Source organism: Polyodon spathula, chromosome 8 (assembly GCF_017654505.1).
Source record: "Polyodon spathula isolate WHYD16114869_AA chromosome 8, ASM1765450v1, whole genome shotgun sequence".
Taxonomy (NCBI): domain Eukaryota; kingdom Metazoa; phylum Chordata; class Actinopteri; order Acipenseriformes; family Polyodontidae; genus Polyodon; species Polyodon spathula.
Genome location: NC_054541.1, coordinates 12,678,803 through 12,704,167, shown reverse-complemented (window position 1 = coordinate 12,704,167; position 25,365 = coordinate 12,678,803). Strand labels below are relative to the sequence as shown.

Here is a 25,365-nt window from a genome sequence, read left to right as displayed (position 1 = left end):
GCTGGGCAGAAACGAAACTAACAGCATTACAGATGCTTTTGACTAACTGAGATCGTAGTAGTTGGTCCTTTTAACACACACACACACACACACACACACAACATTAACTCGTTGAGAAATTATTGAATCGTGATTTAAAAAGGTAAATGTAAAAGTTAATACAGTAAACAAACACAAATTCAAAACGGAATAATTAAAAAAGAAAAAAGAACAACAAATGTAACACCCTTCGTCCGTCCCCTTTAAACATGGCTGGTGATGACGTCATAGTCTTGCTTCATTATGTTGTCTCTGAAAGCTGTTTGGGTAAATCAAGATCCAAATAGAAAGACACCGCTGTACAACAACAGAAGAAATCACCCGTTAGTCTCTGTTGTGCTACCATGATATGCAACAATAAAACATGAAATTAAAAACATGCTGCTTTCTTAAAAGTTACTTAAATTCTCAAGAATTGGGCTAGAATACTTCTGCTGTTGGGTAATACACTCTTCCATGAATTATTTTAAAACATTACTGAGAATGATTAGGGACAACACATTTTGTGTGTTAATTCTAACATATTGTGTTGAAATATTAGGAGCAAATACAGAACAGTGCTTTATCCAACACAGACTGGGCAACAAATAATCCAGTCATTATTTGCTAATCCCCTATTTTAAAAATGAATTATTTATATGTACATGATTTAGAAGTGTTTAAAGCCACCTCTATTTCAAACCAGTTTTTACTCCCAACAGGACTTGAACCTGCATTTTTCAGCCAAAGGGCTGAGGTGTTCACCAATTACACCACAGACATGCTATGGGTTAAACTAACAGCCCAGGCTTAAATATGTTCAAAATTTCTCCTCTGCTTTTACAAGGGCTTGGAACCACCTACTAGTTAAAGTTTGAGGAATACATCTTTAAAATGTACTAGGAGGCAGCATTAAAAATTTTAAGAACACCAAAAGCACCACAAGAGAGAAACAACAGAAACAAAATGTCCAGCACAAATAAAAGTCCACAAAATACACAAAAAACAAATCTATGTACAGGCAGACTGGAAATTGCAAAATAACTGATAACCTATATAGGGGAGTAGGATAGAAATGTGCAGTGAAGCAGTCACATGCAGTTTGTGCTGATAAATATTGAAGGACTGATTGATTGTATGGGTTACGCCACTCTGCACTCACACAGGTACAGAGTAAAACTACTTGCCACAATAACTTACCATTTTACACTGAATACTATACAAGCAAAAAATACAAAACACAGAATTAATCAGAGTATTAATTGGAAATGCCGCAGTATGTATGTATGTATTCTATGATGACATGTACTGTGATGCCTGAACATTTGGAAATTTCAAGAGTGTAGTTAAAGAGAAATTCTATACAGATACTGGCCATTACTCCAGTAACATTGAACATGCTCTATTGTTTTCAACCAAAAACTTAGCACTTGTGACTCAATTTGTTCAACTTGAGTCAGGAGTTCTTGGTCGCTCAGTTCAGCACCAGTCATCAGAGCTGAAAAACAACAGCAATAGGTACCTGGTATGGTAACTGGCCCACATATCATTTATATCAACTGACTGTTCTTCCAAATATAATAATGCAGTATTTGATATGTGTATACTAAAACATTCATTATATAGCACCCAAGTTCAAATCTCACAATAAGTTATAAAAACGCATTGTAATAGATAATGAAATTAGCACTCCAAGGGATACCTATAAATTAGTTATAATGTGAAGAGCATTATTTTTATAAGCACTGAGTCAAATTAGGTTGAACATGGTTGAATATTCTGGGGTGATACCAGCTTATGGATTACTTTGGCAAAGCCTGAGGGGGAGGCATCTTTCCACCCAGTAGTAAATGAAGGGATGATGACACAAATGCAGGCACTGCTGTCGGCTGTGGCTTACTGGCCGATGGCTGGGGACTCTCATCCTTCACACTCTTCAGCTTGACAGCTTCTTTTCTCTCTGGTAAAAGCTCAGTGTGCTCCTTGAAGGACAGCTTGTTAGAGCTGTGGCTCTTAGAGTTCCCTGAGCCTGAGGTTGTGTCCTTATCCACTGCAGCCACAAGAAACCCAGCATATCCCAAGGAGTTCTCTGCAACCCACTTAAATACCTGCCCCCTGAAAACACCAAACTGAAGTTCACGTTGTCCCAAAACATGCACTTTGTTGTCAGGGTCCCCGCCTTCACACAAAACCACACTCCTAGCTGAGTTCAAAACTTTCTCTGAGAAGTGGCCCTGGACAATGCTCTCCTGCGGTTGTCCTTTACTTTGAAGGCAGCCGAGGTATCAATCAGGTTGAGCCTGCCATCAGCCTTTCTTCTAAACAAGCGTTCCATTTGAACCTGAAAAAAGAGCTTTTGTGACAGAATAGCAAGAGTGGGGAGGCTCAGATACAGGTTAAAGTTAAACAGAAGACTTCAATTAAACAAACACAAAATAAACACAAAATAATCACACCAACTAAAAGGTTTCTACACAAAATAACAAGAAATCAAAAAGGTGTTCACTGGGTGAAAACAAATAAACCCTGCTATACAATAACAATGACTTGAGCGTTTATTGTTGAAAAAAGAGATTATTTAAAAAAAAAAAAAAAGCAGGGAGTATTCATGTTCACATTTTTAAGTATTGCTTTCAAAACAAGATCATTTTTCAATGAAAACTAAAAAAAAAAAAAAGAAAAAGTTCATGGATACATAATTAAAAATAAATGATAGAAACAGATTGGTACACAATGTACCCTGTTCTATAAATGTTATGGTACTATAATGCAGTACCACCATGATAACACAAGTATAGTTTTTGATTTCACAGAAGTATCATGGTATCTACAATATAATGCAACACTATACCACGGCACTATATGGTACTATAGATTGGTACAATTTCTGTTGTCCCTGATTCAGGTATTACAGAATGATTGATAATAACTGACACATTTATTCAATTTTATAGCGCTTTGGATAAAACAGTCTAGCAAACAAGTTTCTCGCTGTTGTAAATATTACATTTTTTTTTTAACAATCAGAAGTGACATTTACTTTATAAATGTAAATCGTGTGTTTTAATTGATAATATAAAAAAATAGACAGTTTAATATCCGCGTATTTCTACAGCTGACTTGTAATACGAACATATATTATTGTTGTCATCGTTTAAATTCTTGGTGACTATACGTACAGTACTAAAGACACTTGAAATAATATACTTACCTTCAGGTGGATGTATTTCGAAATAAACGCTCAGTATTCTTGGTAGTTCTACTAGATCTGATTGGATAATTCTGTCACTTGATTCTGCTCAATTCTTGGTAGCGACACGAGCTATGATTGGTCTAAACTACCAAAATATGAATATTTTGCTGTGGGGAATATACAGGAGATTTAAATGACAATTATAAAAAAAAAATTTAATAAAGAAAAAAAAATGGACTGCCCCGTGTGAGGATCGAACTCACGACCTTCAGATTATGAGACTGACGCGCTACCTACTGCGCTAACGAGGCACTGATGAAATTTCGGCAGTGTGCGATTTTGTATGCGGTTAATGTAAAAGTTCCGACAAGGCTGTCTTAAAGTTTGCCTTAGGAATCATTTTAATATATATATTATATATATATATACACACACACACACACACACACAGTATAATGTTGTAACAAATATTGTCGGCAAACCAGGCCTTCCTCAGCGCGTCCCCTTTAAACAAGGCTGGTGGTGACGTCATTGTTTTGCTTTATTACATTGTCTCTGAAAGCTGTTTGGGTACATCGAGATCCAAACAGAAAGACACCGCTGTACAACAACAGTGTAGCGCCTTATGCTGGGTGACAAAGCGAGCAAATAAGTCTTCACACAGTCCAGCCAATATATTTCAGACAGACATGCCGTCTGACAGGCCTTTTAAACAAAGAAGGAGCTTTGGTAAGTTCTGTTATTTTCTATATTAATACATTATCGTGCTACATTTTTATATAACTATAACTTGTTTACCAAAAATAGAAAGAAAGACAGCTCGCTGATAGGCGTGTGTATATCAGAGATCGTGCAATGTTTTGTTTAAATGTTCAAATAACTCAAAAGTCTTTTTTTTTTTTCTAGTTAAAGTAATTTACATGGGCCTTCCAAAATGAAAGGTTTTAACAAATTGGATACGAGCTTGGACAGACGAGGTGGTTATGTCATCACAGTTGTTTTTATTACAATACTAAGGGCCATTAAATTATTATATATATATATATATTATATATAGCTATATATATATATATATATATATATATATATATATATATATATAAATAAGTGTTTATATTTATAGTGCAAAATATTACACTTCGGTATTATTACACTTCGGTTTACTGATGCAGAAACGAATTGGGTGTCACCCAGTAACATACACGGATTCATTTTATTCCATGATGTTGTTACATGTTTAAACTCAAAGCTACATGTTTCCCGTGTCTATTCACTAGAATATGCACATTTGATCGATTTAAAACGGGGGCCACCTTTTGTATGGCAAGCAACACGGTTTCTACTCAACAAAAAATTAAGAACCACTGGCGGACAGCAGACAAAGGATTTAAAAAGTGTAGCTACTGTATTTTTTTTTTTTTTTTTTTTGGATAATAATAATAATAATAATAATAATAATAATAATAATAATAATAATAATAATAACCACGCGCTGTTTCCTTTACATTAGCGTATGGGCCAGCTCCGCAGTCATATTAAAAAAAACAAAAAAAAAACAAAGACTGGCCTGCCTACTGTGCTGATTTACACGTCATCACGTCAAATTTGCATGACACGTCCAGAAACCTTTGTACTGTAACAAAAAAAAAAGAAAAAAAAGGGGGTTTATTTGATAAAATGTTTAAAGGAAGCAAAGACCGTAATTCAGTTTAAATAAGAAAAAAGGCAGCTTTGTATTTTATTCAATGGGGAGTTCGTGGACACAGCAGAGTGATATAAAATACCTCCAGCTATTTGCAACCTATTTGCAACCCCCGTATGCTATTCATGCCAGTGTAATGCGTTACCTTAAGATGACTGGACTCCACCTGCTGAGTGTGTCCACAACAGCAGCACATTACAAGAACATGTACACATTAAGTGCATTGTACCTGTACACAATAACACTAAGTATTTGTAAGTACACATGGATTTATTAACTAGCTACTATGTAAATGCACAGCAATAAAGACATGCAAAGCGTTATCAACTCTTGATATGAGTTCCCATGTATAATGTCACAGCTGAGAGTCCAGTACACAATTGATTAGATAACTCCCCCATGACCGCCACAAGAGTCTTCACTCCATCATTCACAAACTTTTATCAGTCACTTTATTGTTTTTTTTTTTTTTTGTGACTAACAGTATTGGAGACGTGTGCCTTAGGTCTCTCTGTTGTGCACTGCATGTTTTTATCTGAAGGTTCACTCTTACGAAAGGATTACAGAAGCACATGTCAAAACAACGTCTCATCTTGCAGTATAGTATCAATGACAGGCATTTGGAAAACTAACAGACGTAGAGGGTGAGCACAGTACAGTGAACTTGATGAATGTTTGACTCGGAAACACGCCGGTCTTCTGTTTCTATTGAAATATGCAGCAGTGTAATTCTGGGTTACTGATTTAAGACCACTGATCTTTCAGGTAGATAAAAAAACATGGTTACAGTGGCTTGCGAAAGTATTGACCCTCCTTGGCATTTTTCCTATTTTGTTGCCTTACAACCTGAAATTAAAATGGATTTTTATTTGGATTTCATGTAATGGACATACATAAAATAGTCCAAATTGGTGAAGTGAAATGAAAAAAATAACTTGTTTCAAAAAATTCTAAAAAATAAATAAAGGAAAAGTGGTGCGTGCATATGTATTCACCCCCTTTGCTATTAAGCCTCTAAATAAGATCTGGTGCAACCAATTACCTTCAGAAGTCACATAATTAGTTAAATAAAGTCCACCTGTGTGCAGTCTAAGTGTCACATGATCTGTCACATGATCTCAGTATATATACACCTGTTCTGAAAGGCCCCAGAGTCTGCAACACCACTAAGCAAGGGGCACCACCAAGCAAGCGGCACCATGAAGACCAAGGAGCTCTCCAAACAGGTCAGGAACAAAGTTGTGGAGAAGTACAGATCAGGGTTGGGTTATAAAAAAATATCAGAAACTTTGAACATCCCACGGAGCACCATTAAAGCCATTATTAAAAAATGGAAAGAATATGGCACCACAACAAACCTGGCAAGAGAGGGCCGTCCACCAAAACTCACGGACCAGGCAAGGAGGGCATTAATCAGAGAGGCAACAAAGAGACCAAAGATAACCCTGAAGGAGCTGAAAAGCTCCACAGCGGACATTGGAGTATCTGTCCATAGGACCACTTTAAGCCGTACACTCCACAGAGCTGGGCTTTACGGAAGAGTGGCCAGAAAAAAGCCATTGCTTAAAGAAAAAAATAAGCAAACACGTTTGGTGTTCGCCAAAAGGCATGTGGGAGACTCCCCAAACATATGGAAGAAGGTACTCTGGTCAGATGAGACTACAATTGAGCTTTTTGACCATCAAGGAAAACACTATGTCTGGCGCAAACCCAACACCACTCATCACCCCGAGAACACCATCCCCACAGTGAAGCATGGTGGTGGCAGCATCATGCTGTGGGGATGTTTTTCATCGGCAGGGACTGGGAAACTGGTCAGAATTGAAGGAATGATGGATGGCGCTAAATACAGGGAAATTCTTGAGGGAAACCTGTTTCAGTCTTCCAGAGATTTGAGACTGGGACAGAGGTCCACCTTCCAGCAGGACAATGACCCTAAGCATACTGCTAAAGCAACACTCGAGTGGTTTAAGGGGAAACATTTAAATGTCTTGGAATGGCCTAGTCAAAGCCCAGACCTCAATCCAATTGAGAATCTGTGGTATGACTTAAAGATTGCTGTACACTAATGGAACCCATCCAACTTGAAGGAGCTGGAGCAGTTTTGCCTTGAAGAATGGGCAAAAATCCCAGTGGCTAGATGTGCCAAGCTTATAGATACATACCCCAAGAGACTTGCAGCTGTAATTGCTGCAAAAGGTGTTTCTACAAAGTATTGACTTTGGGGGGGTGAATACTTATGCACGCTCAAGTTTTCTGTTTTTTTGTCTTATTTCTTGTTTGTTTCACAATAAAAAATATTTTGCATCTTCAAAGTGGTAGGCATGTTGTGTAAATCAAATGATACAAACCCCCAAAAAATCCATTTTAATTCCAGGTTGTAAGGCAACAAAATAGGAAAAATGCCAGGGGGGGTCAATACTTTTGCAAGCCACTGAATAGAGACACCATGCTGCATGTTAATTAGCTATTCTTTTTTTCAGTTCACCCTTTTGTCCTGCTGTATCCCCAACTTACCTGTAGTTTTGCCAACGTTTGCCCTCATGCTTGGGTTTGCATAATAAACTCTGTAGTTAAGATTGTTAGAATGCTTTGCGTGTATATATTACAGTCCCTTGGGTGTGTAACTTGTTGTTAGTCCCATCATTTTACCCTGGCGGGTAATGGTTCATCTGTCAACAATGGACTTATTTCTGATATTGCAGTTAGGAAAGGAAAGAGACACTGCAAGGGATTCCCTTTGAGATTGTCCCACACCCTGCTGCTGGACTGTCCCGATCTGGAATATAACCTGGTCCCACTGCTCTGGGTCAGGGAGCTCACAAAATCCGGGTGACTTTGGAGTACTCTGACACAGCCTTCCCTATCTGGCATGCCTGTCTTTAAGGCTTGGGGCTGCAGTTAAATCATAGATTAGTTTTAAGCTAATTCATTACACTGAATGCAGTACTGTTCACAATGCTTGACCAGCCACACTTCACAAGCTTAGTTTTATGAACTTGTTTAATTTGTTTCTTGCATTAAGTATTATCAGGAAATATTTGCACAGAGATTAAATGTAATACAGTAAATACAGTGTAATCGTAGATCTCGAAAAACTACTCACTTCTAAATCTTTTGTAGTCATTTTTGTATTACTTTAGTATAAATACATGTTAATTTGGATTCATATGTTGTGTTTTTCTGACTTTATGTGAAATAATATTTGTTACACGGTGTAATCGCAGAAAAAAAAAACTTAAAAAAAAGCTGTTGTAGCACAATGTGTAATAGCAATGATATTAATAATGTTTTTAGCTGTAGGTCTATAGGCAAGTTGTTATGGTATAGTGAGGTCAGCTGCCTGCTCAAGTAAGGAGAGAACACAAACACAGCTCTGATAGGCCAGGCTGAGGGAGGGGGTTAGGCTGTGAGCATTCCAGCTGAATTGTGCTGCTCTTGTATTGAGAGTTCTGTGAAGGCTGGTTGGGTCTGGCCAGCTGCTAATGTGACTCCTTCTGAATTTAACCAAGAGGTCAACAGGGCCACCTTTTTTCCAACCAAGCCTGATGCATTGCACAAGCAGGAAATATATTATCTTTTCTAAATTAACACTCTGTTACAGGCTGATAACAGCTTGTGCACACAGCTAGCAGGAATAAAGAGCATGGACACTTTCCCTTTCTATCCAAAAGGAAATTTACAAACACATTAAAGAAGACATGGCTTTAGCCACAGAGTCAATGTTAAAGAATGTTTCAGCGCTATAGCTATGCCTCTAAATGCCAAGCTGTACTGTATACTTGCAGTAATATTATTTTAATATTAAAATAATATTAGGCAACCCAGTTGTCAGGGTTTCTTGGCAACGATACACTTGCCAATAGAGGGGCATCACCACAAGCTCAAAGCCAAGATCACTACACTTGTGGTACTCCTGCATTCGAACAGTGGTTTCCTGAAGAGTGGCACCCCGCTTACCAGTAACTGCACCAATGTGTCGGGCTGAGACTCTACAAGAGAGCCACAGATTAGGAAACACAAGAATATACAGAAGAACTTGGTACCTGCGCCAAATGTGAATATACAATACTGTTTGTAAAACTATTGAACACCACAACTACAAATCGGGGCAGCAAATTGCAAAATACTGCAACATTTCCCAGTACTGGATACCTTCTAGATTGAACTAGAGGATGCATGTGTGTTCTCTTCTTGCAGCGTTGTTAAAGTCTGTTTTGCGTATTCTCTTTCTTAACAGCTGAGCGTTCTAAAGAAGTTCAACAGATCAGAGACCAGCATCCCAACAAAATACCAGTAAGTAATGCTTTTCCTTCAACAGGTCTGGTCAGTTAACAGCAGCAGGAGGTTGTGATGTTTATTTATATTGAGGGTACATTCTGCTTGTTTGATGCAAGCAGGTTTTTGGAACGGATCGTCGAGCGGACCGGACTGTTCTGCCAAACCAGCTCAGCGCATTCTGTCTGGTTTCACAGAAGCCTCTGCCCGAGTTTGAGCCAATAAAGAAATCTCCAGTAACATTGCACAGGGGACCTCTTGGGTCCTGTGAAACAGCACTCCTAACGTGAGCACAGATCACTCAACTGTGAGAAGTGGTTTTACAAAGAAGTGACCTAATGAGAGCATGAAATTCACTTAAAAACGCAAACAAACTGGGAAGTCAATTATAGCCGGCTCAGATGGTATTGGGCAGAGGAGGTCACAGAAGGCTAGACTTCAAAGAATGCAGTAAGCAGACACCAAGGAAATAAACATATGTTTGTGCGACACTGGGGCTGTGAAACTCTTGTAGGTGCAAGTTAGGAATGTGGCCAGCCGGTTGCCATTCCTGTTAATCCAGATCATAGTATACAAATTCAGTGTTAGCAGGGTTAAATGTAGCAGACGGAATGGCAGCCCAGCAACCTACTGGCTCATATCATTAGACGCCTTTTGAAGCTTGTTCAGAATGTATGGAAAGTTTTCAGTGTGGTTTTAATGGGCATGCTTGGTTCTGCTTATAAGCAGTTCTTGAGAGACCAATAGCAATGACAAGTCAGGAGGTAGGAAATCTTATGATTACAAAGGACATGACCAGAACAGAATCAACAGCAAGGTGTGGCGGTTTCCTTGTGAGTAAGATCTTCACCTCCAAAACTCCGCCCGGTGAAACTCGGTTACATTCCCTTTAGTCAGAAAGTGGCTGTGCAGCTTACGTTGTAGGACTGGCTCCCTTGGGGACCTGGCAGCTCTTAAAACCATGGAGTCTGGTTTCCGAACTCTGAGAATTAGCAGAGACATCACGAAGGGAAGAGGAAATAAAAGAACAGCACATAGCATGGTTAATTTCACCACTGTCAAGCAATTGGCAAATAGGCCAATTCTGAATAAACAGAAAACGGGCCCATTCCTCAGGCTACCCCGTTTAGATGTGTGAACACCCAGATTAAGACTTACTCCAGTTCAGAGGCTATCTTCAAATATTACATTATAAATGCCTACATTCAGGTAATTAAACATGCATTAGAGTACACCTGTCCTTTGGCTGATCTCTGTTCCTTTCAATAAAGATAATAAAAATAAAAAGCATCCTGCCTGCAGGACTGCTGGTAAGTGGAAAGCTTTCAGTTTAAACATTAGGTAGATTACATAACAGAGATAAAGTATGAGGTGATGAAATAGGGGTTGTTTAAAATTTAGCCAAGTAGTAAACGTTTAAAAACAAACCATGTTAAATGTAGGTGGTTAGCCTGTGCGCTTGTAGTATGTGTACAGAGTAAGGATTGTACCCATAGCAGTGGCTTTTACCTGAGCTGCGAGAGCTCAGGTAAATGGTCATGGTTTGTGTGGGGCATCCCTTTGTTCACGATTCAACGCAGGGACAAGACAGAGTCTCTGCTGCCAGTCGTCTGGCTGTGCTCCCTCGATTTTGACTCGTGTGTTTCCATTAATAATTCTCCCTCGTCTCTCAAGACTAACAAGCACATTGAAGTGAGCAGCCACTTGTATATGGGCACAAAAACCTGTGCCACTGCTGTACATTCAAGGGGGTCCAGCAATTATCTTGAGAGTACCAGAGAGACACAAGGTGTTTCTGCGGAAACAATTTACTGAACCGTGTGGACCTGATGCAAAGCTAAATATATCATTTTGCTGCAGACTCCAACCTCTTTGAAGTAGCCAGCCCAGAAAATTCTTTGCCAGGAAACTTTACTGTAGTTCAAGGGATGGGCAACTACAAAACCTGCCTGATAAGATGCAAAACTGAAATTAGTTATGTGGCTAAAATGTGTAATTTGTTTAATTTAATTGATTTCATCCTGCTTCCAGATACAGTCATGAGAGTATTATTAGAAGCATATAAACCGAGACACACATCAGGCATCCTTATACACTCCTTAGTAAAACACTAAAGAGATCTAAACAGTCAGCTTACAACAGCACAGCCTCACTGTTCCAGTACATGGCGGGATCCTATTCCTGCCTCCGTGCCCAGGATGCCACTCTTATAAAAGCGTGTTGATCTGCAGCATCTTTTCCCTTCGCAGGTAATCATCGAGAGGTACAAGGGTGAGAAACAGCTCCCCGTCTTGGACAAAACCAAATTCCTGGTTCCCGATCATGTGAACCTGAGCGAACTGGTCAAGATCATCCGGTAAGCCTTTGAGTATGACTATTAAATATTACTGTGCAAGCAGGTTACAAGTACGTTTTTGTTAACTTCTGTTCTGGTAGTGTATTACTGTATGTGCACCCTTGTTTTAAACTCCAGTGCTTCTTTTAAAGGGAATGTCAGATCTGAATTCCAGGGCATTCTGTGGAATTGTATGGTTGTTGCAGCCCATGAGCTGACACCTTGATGCTCAGTCTCTGACGCTCCAGTGGTTTGCATTGAGTCCAAGAGTACTGAGGCTAAAAATAAAAACAGATGCCCTACATACAGAAACACCCGTCTTATTCTGAAATATACTTTTTATTTTACCACAAACACTCATTAGAGAACCTTAGATAAAAAATAAGAAAATGAGTACGTTTTAAATAAGATAATAAAACGAAAGCAATGAAATAAGACTACAGCAGTCTGTAGCAGAACAGCTCTGACAGGTTCACCTTAATTAAACCAATTAATAGCCGTCTAAACCAATATAGTCTGTGCTGCAGATCTGTGCTGGATCAATGTGCAGTTCATAATGAGCCCAGCCCTCCCTGCAGCTGTTCACCCAGCTTTGTTTCCCTGTCAATAACCTTTCCTGTATTGCATGTCGTGTCTGCATCGGTCCCTTGTGCTCTTCTGACAAGCTGTTAGATGTACAGACAGAGCTGGGCGCTTCTTCTCAAGTGTCAGGGCCAGACAGTTGGTTCTTTATTTTATTTTTTTTGTTTGTTTCCACCCCAGTGAACATAGGGGTGTCCAGTCACGGTCCTGGCGGGCCACTCTACTCCTGGTTTAACGGGGAAAATTAAACAGCCATTTTAGGGTACGAGTTGGTTTCATCAAACAATTTAGAAAAGGGTTGGAACAAAGACCAGGACTGGAAGGGTTTTGGCCATCCTTGGACTGACCTGTTTCCCTTCCTCTCCTCAGCCGCCGCTTGCAGCTCAACCCCACGCAGGCCTTCTTTCTGCTGGTGAACCAGCACAGCATGGTGAGCGTGTCCACCTCCATCTCGGAGATTTACGAGCAGGAGAAGGACGAGGACGGCTTCCTCTACATGGTCTACGCCTCCCAGGAGACCTTCGGCTGTTAAACGAGAGCAAACGAGCGATCAAGCCAGCGAGCACAGCGGGAAGATGAAAGCCAGAAAGCAACAGCAAACGTACAGCAAACATAAATGTGCCCTCTAGCTTAGAATTCCTTGCGTAGTAAAACCGGAACTGAGGAATTATGTCTTTTGTTCATGCACATGTGCCGAGTGACTGTGTGGTGTACCATTCTGTGTTTAACAAAATCAAAAATCCAGCAAATGGCCTTCTCACGTCGATATTCAGGCAGCTTATTTAATTGCTAAATATTATTAGTAGATGAGCCTTTCTGTTGTGATTCTTGTCATAAATGTGAACAAAAAAAGCAACAATAACCTTATACATCATTACCAAAATATGTTGAAAGTGTTAGGCTGTGACCGGGCTGCATGGTTTCACAAATAGAATTTAAAAACGGGTACATTTTAAATAGGCGGGTCACGGGGAATCAGTGTCTTTGGACTCTTTGTTAGCGAGTATATATGTAAAACGATACTGTGCTGTTCTACATGCTGCGTGGTTCCAGGGCGTGGCACTGTGCTCTATTTTCTTAGTCTTTTTTTTTTTAATCCAAGAGTTTAATCCCAGTACTACCGGTCAAATTGTAGCCTTGAACTCAACAAGTCCATGAGACCCCAAAATATCAGCGCCAGCGCTAACCTTGCCTCTTCCCGTGAGCCCCTCCTCACTGATCTGGGACAGGCAGATTCACATTAGTCAGATTTAGTTCAGTCCATGTCAGTGCTGCGGTCCAGAATCTAGCCAGTATAGTGGCCACTAAATCTTAGCTTGTTTCCCCAGCTTTGGTACAAGGGAAGGCTACTGCAGGAGATCACGCAGTAGGGTTGTTGTTATTTATGTCTGGGGAGACTTTTGTCTGCAGAAAAGAGTGAGAAGTTGCTTGCATTGTTCTCCTTTTCACTCATGCTTAACCAAGGTAAAGCTTTTGGTCCAAAACAGATTCACCACAACACCTTTCATTCAAGTACAGCCAGCCCTCTGTGCTACACAGTGTGTGTGTGTGTGTGTGAGGAGTCAATTTAGAAGCTGTGGATAATAGTGTGTATCTCATAATTATTGTAATCCGCTCTATGTAGGAATAAACAAGCTTTTTTTGCACTTAAAAAAAAAAAAAAAACTAGAACTTTAGGAACCAAGTACTGTTTTAATGTGTATAATCAGCATGCTTGTGTAACCTTGCTTTCTCTTTGTATTCGTTGCTGGTGTTTTTGAGTGCTGAATGAAAGGTTTCTTTTGATATACATTGGATGCGGTTTTGACCCTGTGAAAGAGGGCCAACTGAAATGATTTTATTTTTAGTTTTGTTATCTTATTGTATTTTTTTGGATTTGTATTCCTTTTATTTTTGAACCAAAAAAAATGATGTATGTGGGGGGCAGGAGCTGGGGGTGTTTAAACAAGAGTTATAACTATGTATAATATTACACAAAGTTAAGTTAAATCTTACACATTGGCTTTGGGTCTTTCTTTCATTGTGATGAAAAGTATCAGCTGATTGGCCAGGTAATTCAGTAAGTGCTTAAACTCTAAGCAGATTGAAGGATAGACTGCAGCCAAGTCCGGATTGGACACAGTAGCTAATAGGTCACATAGGGCTACATGCAAAGCCTATAGCAATTAAGTGAATTGGGGGGCATGTCTGCGTTGCATATGAAGGTGCTATACAGGGGGAAAAATATGTTAAATTACTGACCAATTTCTGATGAGCTCCCTTTCTACAGGCACTGAATGTCACACATGTAAGCCACTATAGCTTTGGAGGAATAACACAGAAATCGTAAAACAAAATAAGTTTTACCCCCTTCACCATGTTCATGCAAGGCAGCCTTGATCAATACAGACTGTTTTTCAAAACTTTTGATTCTGGACCTCTTCTGATTGCATTGTGAAGGCTTGGTTAATCTTACTAAAAAGTGTTTGCTTTGCACAAAGACAGCAGGGCAGTACATTAGCATCAGTTTGTATTATTTTTATAATGACCTGTTAGAGAGTAAGATTTCTTGTTCATGTCAGCACACTGTAGAATTCACAGAGGTGTACGCTTGTAACCCTTTTCATTTACATTGTCATGCAGCAGGGCTTTGGCAAAACGCTTATTTTCAAAATGGGAAGAAATCAATAGAACACAACATTCAATTTTACATTTATTTTTTTCATATCTCAAAGTCCTGAATATATAAATATTTAAAAACCAGTGGACCTTTGTACCAAAATGAACAGCAAAAAATAGGGACAGAAAGAGTCAGTACATATGAACAATAACTGAACCCGGTTCCAAATAGCGATCGTTTAAATAATCCAATCCAATCTGCAGGATCGATGAACAGGTTTGTTCAAGGGCTTGTGGAACCAGTAATGCCTTGGGCCACCCTACACGCTTCAGAACAACATAAAAAGCAATGATTCAGAACCTGGACAGTAATGTATACAGACTGTACTGAGTCCTTGTTCTCGAGGGCACTGAACCAATATGTTAGCAGTGTACAGAGCTCCTGTCTGTCTGGCTCAGCCAGGGGTGAGAACATCTTCTGGTCTTGCACCCAGCTACAAAATGGTCCAACGCCAGCCGTTGGTTTAGTTTTAAGCTGGGAACATTCTACAACTGTGGTGCAAATATCCTTAATATCTAAATCCAGAAGCCTTTTAGACTTAACATTCTGTGCAAGCTTAGGATTCTTCACCATGCAGTTGGAAAAATAATAATACTGTAATAATAATAACCCTAACCAGATTAATTTTTTCAGATCTTTTACAGCTCAGGGAAATAAACCAATAGAACAAATCCTCCTTGAATTCTAGATCTGTGCTTCTCAGTGAAAGCTTTCAGTATTCCTTTCCCACTGCATCCACCTACACATTCATCTTTGGCGACACCTGCTTGTTGAAGCTCGAATTACAGCAGCTCTTTACGCAGTGCTGAAGCTTGAATGATCGGATCAGTCTGATCTTACGATAGAGAGCTGCCTTACTGCTGAACAAAATACCCCCGCCCCAGCTCATCAGCCTCAGAGAGGTCCCACAGCACAGCTTTGTTTTTAATACTGTCCACCTGGAAATGAACAGAACAGCTCTTCAGCATCACTCAGGAATTTGCTTGTTTTGACAGCACTGATATTTCCATGCACAAAAAATCTTTAAACCTCAATTAAAAAAAAGAGACAAACAAAAAAGGAGCTGAAGAATGCGAGTCTCCCCGGTGTGTGCAGAGGGTTATTTCAGAATCAGGGTGGCCTCGGTACCGTCCTTCTTCCTCAAGTACAGTCCATGTGTCAGGTGGTGTTCCTGCCGCAGATAGGCGTAGAAGTAATCGGACACCAGCAGGATCTGCAGAGAGAGAGGAGAGGCGAGGACAGGGGCTGAGAGAGGGTCCACAGAGAAAGCAAGAAGCAAGGTGTGGAGCAGAGAGCAAAGGAAGCGCGTTGGGCAATACTGTACCTAGCAAACTGAGAGAGAGGCTTCCCTTGACAAAAAAAATAAATAATCCAAGTTTAGTGCACTGCAAAAAATAAAAAAAACATGCTGGTCCACCACTCCACCAGGCTCCTCCTCGCATAGGAAGGGAACGCCGGCAGGTATCTGTGGATCTGATGTTCAAGTGTGGTGGGGAATCAGCCTCCAGGACAAACATCCCCATCACCTAGTCCGTCAACCCCACCCTGTATATGCATACAGATAAACACACACACAAGAAACAAAATGCAAGTAAAACCCAGCCACCACACTAACAGCTCTTCACTCACTAGCAGCAGCTGATCAACAGCCTCTATCATCAGCTGTAACCAGGAGCAACTGGACATGTGCTTGTCAGAGAACCCTGCTTGTTTTCAATACTTCTGTCCAGGAGTCAGTGGCTATGAATTGTTAAATAGCAAACCCAGTTGATGCATGCAACGCCCTGGGCTTTGCCAAGTGTCACTCCCAAGTCAAAACGATCTACAGTACGACCAATACACTTTCAAGAAAAGTCACTTTCTTTCGCTCAACATAACAGAACAATGGGAAGCCTACCCTGGCCCCAAATCACCCCTCTCAGACTGAGTAAGCTAAACACTTTGTCTAAACATCCCATCTCCAATATTGCTGATAAATCAAGTTCTGTGTTCCTCCAGCAGAAGGCAGTTCATATCCCACGTGTATCTAATGCACCGCATCGGGACACCAGCTTGCAGTGGCTCCATGGCCGAACCCACCTGCCCCACATTGAAGACCAGGGTGATGGAGTAGTAGAAGTTGGAGTTGGCACTGCCAGCATAGATCCAGAGGTGCCAGAGGACTGGAAAGAGCACCGAGCAGGCGATCAGCACACAGGACACCACGAAGATATTCCGCAGGACTGAACAGAGAAAAAGCAAGAGAACAATGAAAAACCTTCACCGCCGCGGGCGTGATCACAAAACCAGAGCCAGTTCATCACCCTGACCTACATACACATGTGCAAACGCAAGTTTCAAAAGGAAACAAATGCAGCTTCCATACACAAGCTGCCTGCCTGCCTGCATGCATGCATGCCACACAATTACTGGAACTACTCCTTAGCCAATTAGGCTAGGCAGATATTTTCACACACTTGAATGCAAACATGCTATCTTCATGGTGGATTCTAAAAAAGAAGCAACCTTCAGTTTCGTGGTTATCTTCTAACTCTCCACCCACACTGGAATGCTAATTTTTTTCATTCCTTTGTTTGTCTTTCTGTGCACAAACAATACATTGCCTTGACGAGTTTCAGGCATTTTCTCCGGTGCGACAAACTCTGTTTAAAATCTCTCAACACCGCATGCTTCCACGTGATCACGACTCACATCTGTACAGGTGGCTCCACATGGGGAGGAAGGCCATGTAGAGAGAGATGTCACCCACAGTGGGGTAGGATTTGAAGATGGAAATGACTGCAATCTGCATGAACATCAAGAAGATGGGATGCTCCCTGGAAGAAAAGAATAGCTGGTAGTATTTTGGAAAGCCTTTTACAGCCAATTGGCGAAATGAAGCAGGACGCTTGGGAAAGAGATAAAAATGAAAACTGCACAAAAAAAAAGAAAACTGTTTATAATGACTGCTGCTGACATATTATTTATCAATGTTTATTACTAGGCACAGCAGAAATATCGTTTACACTTGAAAAAACAACCACAGTACTCATCTGACAACTGCACACAAGTATATATCACAAATAAACTACCATTGCTACATTTAACAGATACTGCAGCGCTCAGCAGGACCACGGGCAAGGGGAGACACTTACTTTAACTTGACAGCCAGCGGGATGGTGTAAAAGAAGACGTTGATCTGGAACACACAGAGGAAGAAGAGCCTGAAGTGCTCAAACATCTCTGCGAAGAAGTACCAGAAGAGACCGATGTTGGGGGTCAGGTCTGGAACCGACAGGCTGCGATCAAACAGAAAGAGACTCTCGCAATAAAATCCAGCCCAGTTCAGGCTTATAACAGGCACTGAAGAACTGAAGTAACAGAGCGGTTATCTGATCAAGCGATATCCAGCTACCAGCTGGATTACTATAAAGCATTGGACAGCACCAGAGAATCCCTGCAGATTGCATAGACCACCTCTTTTTAAAGCACAATCCCGGGATAACCCAGGATAGGTGGTTCACACAATCCAGGGTGATTCCACAATGCTGGAGGGGCATAGCTTGACGAAACCCATCCTTTCTAATACGCTTCTATCAGATCTTATCTAAAACAAATGACAGCAGTGGTTTCTTGTTCCAGCATCCCTCTCAAAACTAATTAGAAGACTGCCAGGCTTTATGAGTTTTCTTGTACTGTTAGGGAAGCAGCGCTCCTTACTTACATGAAGCCGTACACAGAAAAGATGTAGTCCCAGGAGCCGAGCAGGAAGAAGGAGAGGCAGGTAATGACTAACAGGCTACCCAGGTACATCACCCCGAACTGGAGGGTGAAGAGCCAGAAACTGGGGCTGCGCACGTTCACTGGGATGTACAGCCGCTGGAGAGGAACAGCAACACACAGTGAAGACCCTGCGACACATACCCGCAACACAACACCCCAGTGAAGACCCTGCGACACATACCCGCAACACAACACCCCAGTGGGTAATACAGCTTTGTATTCAGCAATTCACACTCCCTGCTGTAAACTACAATACAGCCAGTGTACCAGATTACCACAAACACAAGCATGTGTACCTCTATTCAACGGTGCGCTTATGCGGGAATGTGCTACAGAAGCATGTGGTGAAGTGTTTTTGTTAATCTACAGAAGAGCAGACTGGAGGTGGAGAGAATTGACAGCTGACCAGAGCATTGGTGTCAGTGACCAGTTGAACAGCATGAATCTCTCCAGCTTACCTGCAGCAGGAAGAGCAACGCTGGTGCAAAGAGAGTAAGAGGGTAGATCGACTGGTACGTAGCCAAGGACAGGAATACCGCACTGAGGAAGGAGCTGCCTTTAGTGTAGCAAACAAACAAACAGAAGGATTCATCAGCAACAGTGCAATTCAGCAGCCACATACTACCCCAGCACTGCATGTCATCAAAAGCCCAGGTCAGATCACAATAAAATACCTTTTACTGTAGATAGCATGAAGAGTGCAATGACGGCATTATTAAGACCACAAGTTGACTTCGCCACACACGACAGAACAGTGAAGGGGTTCAGTAAATAGCTGAAAGACAGGGAGAGAGAAACCAAGGGGGAGTCACAGCAACAGATGAGCAGGTGACCTCGGCTACAGATACAGCTGCTCATCTTTAAGGGTATTAAGCATCCTCTGTAGTACCCCAACTGGGGCATATTCACTGACATAAATGAATTAAAGACACAGTGACTGTTAGCTTATGGCAGTCCTAGCAGCATACAGACATTCAGTATCCCATCTCTGCCAAGATTTTCAACCCCCGACTTCTTCCAATGAAAAACAAAATAAACATAAATAGACAAGTGGGTTTTACGGGGGTCTGCAGGAGCCCCACTTTGTCCTGCACTTACAACAGCGCTACTTTGAGTGGAATGTAAAACATTTCCTTGGGTGTTCTGATGAGCTCGATGACATCGTGGGGGTAGCGATCGGCTTCCAAAGCATACTTCTGTTTTCTGAACTGAAAACCAAATGAAAATAAAGAGAAAAATAAAAACAATGCAGATCGTTAACCATATTTGTTTAGGAAGTGAGATCTTTAAAGGCTTTTTCTTGTGTTGAATGAATGCCTCAAAAAATGATGCACAGTAAACAGTTATTTTAAGAGACACTGACTAATATTCAGCAGCAGCAGGCACCCCCCCCCCACCCCCCCACCCCTTCGTCACATAAGATCTGATTGAAATGTTGTACTTACCACCGTTTTGTTATAGTCCTGGACTACCCAGTACAACGCCACAGCAGTTACTGCATCTGCTATCTGTTAAACAAGCAGAGCAGGATGAAAGCAAGTGTTATGCAATGTGTTTCTTAAGATTGGATTTGCAGGTGCTTGCACTGCATTAACACACAGCAGCACTGTGATACATCATGATCTGCATCACAGTGCATCTCTCAACAAGCCTCGAAGGACAGCACTGACTACAGACCTCAACTGCTAGTCCCATGCACTCTGTCAAGTACAGTAGCAGTGAATTGCATTTTAAAAATAATGTTGTATTAGTTTCTAAAATTACAGTTCACTCATATTACACAAAACCAATCACTAACTAATAATAAATACAACATGAGATAAAATATTCAACACCCACAACATTAAATAGATCCATACAGCACTATATACAGCAACTACAAACACAGATAAAGAAAATCAACATGTTTGCAATGAAATACAAGGCATAAAACGTTCCATTGACAGGTCTTCTACAAGCACTGAATACTCACCATGAAAACGAACTCGGAATAATCAACAACGAAGTGAAAGAGATAAATAATCAATGGGGTCTGAAAAAAAAAAAAACAACAATCAAAAAGCAGCATGTTAGCAGCAGCTTGGTCAACATTTAATAACTCCAGAAGCAGTTCTTTTATGGAGCTTAGCAATAAAGCACATAACCAATTATATAGGTGCTGTTGTGTGGACCCCTTTAAATGCAGGTTAGCTATACCCATAACAGAATCTGCTACTGATGTCACACGCTGTTGCTGATTTGCTATAGAAATGTTGCTCTAACAAATGTTAATATAATGACATTACTATTGAAAGCCTCAGAATGCATCTTAGCCTGGAATCCGTAGGGGTGGAACAATGTGTTGTGTTTCGATGGATTATGATATTGCATGACGTATCGTATCATACTGGAAATACCTGAGATTAGTGCCTCCTTACAACCTTTGAAAACTGCTCTACAGTTTATAATAATATACTGCACTCTTGTGCGAAAATAACTCACTTCATGGAACACATCTCCTGAGTATGGCGAGACTCCTAGATCCAGCAGAGACAGACCCTCGATAACTGCAAAAAACAGAGAGAGAGAGAGAGAGAGAGAGAGAGAGAGAGAGAGAGAGATATCAGTAACAAGCACCCCTGAAGCTGCTGTGAAATCATATAATCTTATCATCACAAGTACAAATGAGAGTGTGACCTTAATACGATACACATACACGGTGTGCAAGTAAAGACAGGCAGGCAGGGAGCTCCTTATACCCCCAGACAGGTAGCTGTCAACCAGCAAGCGTTTTACTGTAGCTCAATATTGTATTCTGGGTACTGCACTGTGGTAATTCATTAGTCATATTCTTATTATTCTAAAGAGGTCCCAGGGCATTCTGGTGCATTTAATTATATATATTTATAGAAATATACCATAAATTCATAAACAATTAGGAATAAAAAAATTAATAATTGCCAAAAGTTCCTTACGTAGGCTTGAAAACAATAAATATAATACAGTATGTAATTCATGAGCAAATATATACTGATATATATTATATATAATCTAAAATAGCAGTATAAGCAGATAATACATGTCTCCCTGTTAAGCAATAATACATTGCCTTTGACTATATTTTTACTGGTTTCCCGTAGCAATAATAATAATAATAATAATAATAATAATAATAATAATAATAATAATTCGCGTGCATTTGACGTGTCACTGATCAACACACTGAACCAGCAAACCATGTACAGCTTGGTGCGTTGCGAGATTGTGTGTCACAATGTACCGTAGCACAGAATGAGCCCGAATAATTAACGAAACGTTTGGAATAAACACATATAGTTCATGCAACGAAATTAACGTGCGGACAAGATGGAATATCAAATGAAAATAAAACACAAGCGAATACATCAATGTGAATTCTACTGCACTGATGAGCACTTACCTGCCGATAATGAAACAGCAGTGAACGCTTTGCAAAGGCTCGCCTCAGTGTGTCTAGTCCGAACACACACACACTCGTTTTTGTTTACAGCTATGCATACATTGATACATTTGATCTAATATCTGTTAAATGCATCTGACATATTTTTACTGACACTCACTCGCGCGCGCTCTGAGAATTATGCGTGTTTGTTATTATCTGTGTCGCTGCAGTGCCTTCTCCTATCAGTATTCAGGCACCGTGCACGCTTTTCATATCGCCTCCTACCTCTTTTCCACGCGTTTAAGGGGGACACAACCTCGACCCTCTCGGCTATGAGACCGGCCAAGCTGGAGCGGAACAGGACAGCCCGGACGGTTGCAGCAAGGATCAGGACCAACACCAAGGGAGCCGCCATCTTTGCCGGGTAGAAGACGTCTTCCCCACCTGCTAGCCCGGGACAGCATGGGAGATGTAGTCCTACACAATGCCGCTTGCGTTGGGACTGCCGCGGAATACACTGCAAATACAGAAGTGCATGGAAATTGGAAGCGATTTCCCTATTCCAGATTTCAACACATACATACATACTGTACTGTACTGCGCTGGCCGTTGTAGCCTACATTAGATGAGAGGTATTTACACTGCAGACTTAATAACAAAGCAAATACAATAAGGACAAGCTGCTTGTTTGATAAAGCTATATACATATAAATAAAATTGGTATGTTGTGAAAATTAATAGATGTAGCTCAGTGGTAAAATACTACTAACGTATATGCAGAAGTTCCATATAGACTATATTTGGATGGCTTTAGGACCTATTTGCAGGGGAGGGGGACAGATTGGAGATTTAAAAAAAAACATAAAAACGGGCGTTAGAATCGAGTAGTACAAAGAAAGTGTTTCTTAAGTATAAAAGGTAGGATTTCTTAGAGAGAGAGAGAGAGAGGAGGCCTTCATAAGTTTCCACAAACTGTTTTTGTTGTAAAACAGCAAGCGTAACTGGGTTCGCAATAAAGCTTGCGAAGGGGCCGTTTTCTTTATTTCTACCCGAGCCACAACAGCCTGCAACAGTGTGTTTGTTGTCTGTCTACCTGCACGTCATTATATTAGTTTTACTTGAATCCCCATTTATAAAGATTGTTTTTTATATACAATTCAGTAGTGTGTGCGTGTGCGATTTTCTCAGTAGTACACTGTTAATTTGTATTTGTTATATTGTTGAATAGAAATTCCTGGAGATGCGTGCCAACGAATAGGGAAGCCACGTCACCATCAGGTGGAGGCATCGCTAAAGAAGAACAGTGTGGTTGTTTATGTCTGGCAGCCGTGTGTACAAGCAAAAGGACCATTGGGTCTGGGATTATATATACGAGTCCAGGACCCTTACTGAAAGGTGCCAGGCCTATGTGTGTAGGGGTAAGTGAGACAAGTGTTACATAAATAACATATTGTATTAGTTTCTCTGTGAGATTCAGTGCTTGCTCATTAAAACACTGCCTAAATTGACTTCCATTGGTTTAACTGTATTGGTGGGAGAAAGGGAATTAGGATTATCCTCTCACTTTTATTCAGAAGGCAGGTCGATCATAGACCCAAATTAAAACGCAAGTTGATTATCTTCTTGGGTAACACAGAGCAGCACCGGCCAGATCAGTTATCTGCTGGCTTGAGCGAAGGACGTTCTCCTCATTCCTCACAGCGCCACGGTGCAAGGAAATCCAGAAGCGGACGCGCACGGTCGCAGCGCTACTATGGGAGCCTGCTGGGCGCTGCAGAGTTCATCCTAGCCACTTTATCAGTGCCCGCTGTGCCTTGTTAGGAGAAGCTCACACACTGCAGTACCTGCAAATCAACCGCAGCTGTCACTGCGATAGCCCTGGTAATGCGGCTTTCACACTCCGCTGACAGCTGCCCTTGGATTAGATTGGGTGCATTGCCATCAACCACGGGACTGGAATGCTTCCACATGCACATCACTCGAATAAGGCGGAAAGAAACACAACCATTACTTTCAACGAGGGCGGTATGTGTATGACAGACACAACTTAAAGGCTGCTGGTCCTTTAATTTTGAAGAAAGCTCCGTCGACCGGTGAGGGAAGCGTGGCTATGGGATGGTTTCAATTTTCATTGGTGGTATTGTGAGAGGGGGGAAAGGCAAATACCTTGCTTGGCCTGTAGAGGGCACTAAACCCATGCTTCCCACTGCTGTGTTTTACACGCAGTCTTGCTCAATGTTACAGATTTCTATCCTCTCTAATTCAGCTAAGAGTGTACATTGCAGAATTGCCCGATTGTGTTTTGATTTCTTAGGTAGGCACTGTAACAGTTACTTAAAACTGTAAACAATTAACGATTAGCTACAGAAATCTACCCAGCTGTGAAATTGCGAGGCAGGTATTATATAATGTGGTAAGTGCAGCCGTTTGAACTACTGACGACTTAGCAAGCTTTGACTACCAGAAAAAAAAAAAAAAATCCATCTTCAAGTTAAGCAGCCTTCTGATAAACGCCCTTTCAAGGCAACCCTGTTTTCCACTTGCAGTTTGTTTGACATATACCAGTAAGGGTTGAATCGTCATGACAGCATTATGTATCCTTCAAGCGCAGCGGAGCTCAGTTTCAGTGCTGGATAAGCATGAAAGACTAAGAATGTCATCAGCTGAGTTCCGACCTCTTTTGCGACTCCCAATCCTTTAAACTGAGGGCTCGTGGTGATGTGTCGAGACAGACTTCAAACAGCAACGTCCCCGCAGCCTGGAGCTCGTCTCCTGCAGGACTGCGCGCTCTCAGAGCCCTTTGTGACATGAGTGTCGAAAATGCTCACAAACAATAACAAAGTAGCCTGCTGTCAAATTGCGACGCTCCCTTCTTCCAGCTTTAGCTCTTTTTTAATCTCGTTACGTAACCAGCTTCATTAACAGCTTTTGATGGCACATTTGAAAACGGCAAACCTGAAACACTGATTTCGGGGGGGTGGAGGGATCCAGCTGTATCTGCTTATTGCCAGCCGACAGACAGGTGGTTGCGGAAAATGGTTTAATCGCAGCTTGCTGAATTGAAACATGAGGCTTTTGATCCGGACACACTGTAATTAAGAGCTAATAATAAACAGCGAGGACATTCGCTTCATCGGAGCAGCAGAGTGGGATATGTAGCTTCAAAGAGCTGCCTTTCTGATCCAGCCAATCACGACCCGTGCTTTCAGGACACGGTCTGTTGTAAGGACACTAAAGGATGTATGTATTTATGTGTGCCACAGCAAGGATTTAAGCAGAACTGAACATGTTTCTTTTATTTCAAACACCTTCCTCGCACCGTTTTCCTCGCAGGTGTGCGGTGGCACAGTGTTCTCAAGTGAGCTCTCAATATCTGTGGACTGGCATTTCAACCACGTCACTTCTCATATCATTGGACTTGTCAAAACGTTCTGCA

At 41.1% G+C, this 25,365-nt stretch overlaps 2 protein-coding genes and 1 non-coding gene across 4 annotated transcripts; 1 reads left to right on the top strand and 2 right to left on the bottom strand.

Moving 5' to 3' along the window:
* Positions 1-3,449: 3,449 nt before the first annotated feature.
* trnam-cau lies at positions 3,450-3,522 on the bottom strand. Its single transcript has one exon. It is a non-coding gene; the product is annotated as a tRNA-Met (tRNA).
* Positions 3,523-3,773: 251 nt separating this feature from the next.
* On the top strand, positions 3,774-14,102 carry LOC121319430 (microtubule-associated proteins 1A/1B light chain 3A). The gene is made up of 4 exons (XM_041256863.1): positions 3,774-3,940; positions 9,154-9,209; positions 11,441-11,547; positions 12,478-14,102. Exons 1-4 carry the CDS (start codon positions 3,901-3,903, stop codon positions 12,638-12,640), a joined length of 366 nt encoding a protein of 121 aa, XP_041112797.1. The 5' UTR covers positions 3,774-3,900; the 3' UTR covers positions 12,641-14,102.
* On the bottom strand, positions 13,192-22,378 carry LOC121319429 (phosphatidylinositol glycan anchor biosynthesis class U protein-like). Of its 2 annotated transcripts, none has more exons than XM_041256861.1 (12): positions 22,215-22,378; positions 21,011-21,075; positions 20,502-20,561; positions 19,975-20,037; positions 19,628-19,737; positions 19,204-19,304; positions 18,988-19,085; positions 18,471-18,625; positions 17,902-18,045; positions 17,459-17,583; positions 16,847-16,989; positions 13,192-15,980 (listed from the first exon to the last, which is right to left on the bottom strand). In XM_041256861.1, the coding sequence occupies exons 1-12, from the start codon at positions 22,342-22,344 to the stop codon at positions 15,867-15,869; spliced, it is 1,308 nt and encodes a 435-aa protein (XP_041112795.1). In that variant the 5' UTR covers positions 22,345-22,378; the 3' UTR covers positions 13,192-15,866. The 2 variants fall into 2 exon arrangements, with proteins under 2 accessions (XP_041112795.1, XP_041112796.1); XM_041256862.1 differs by lacking the exon at positions 22,215-22,378 and adding an exon at positions 21,948-22,168.
* Between the last annotated feature and the right edge of the window lie 2,987 nt (positions 22,379-25,365).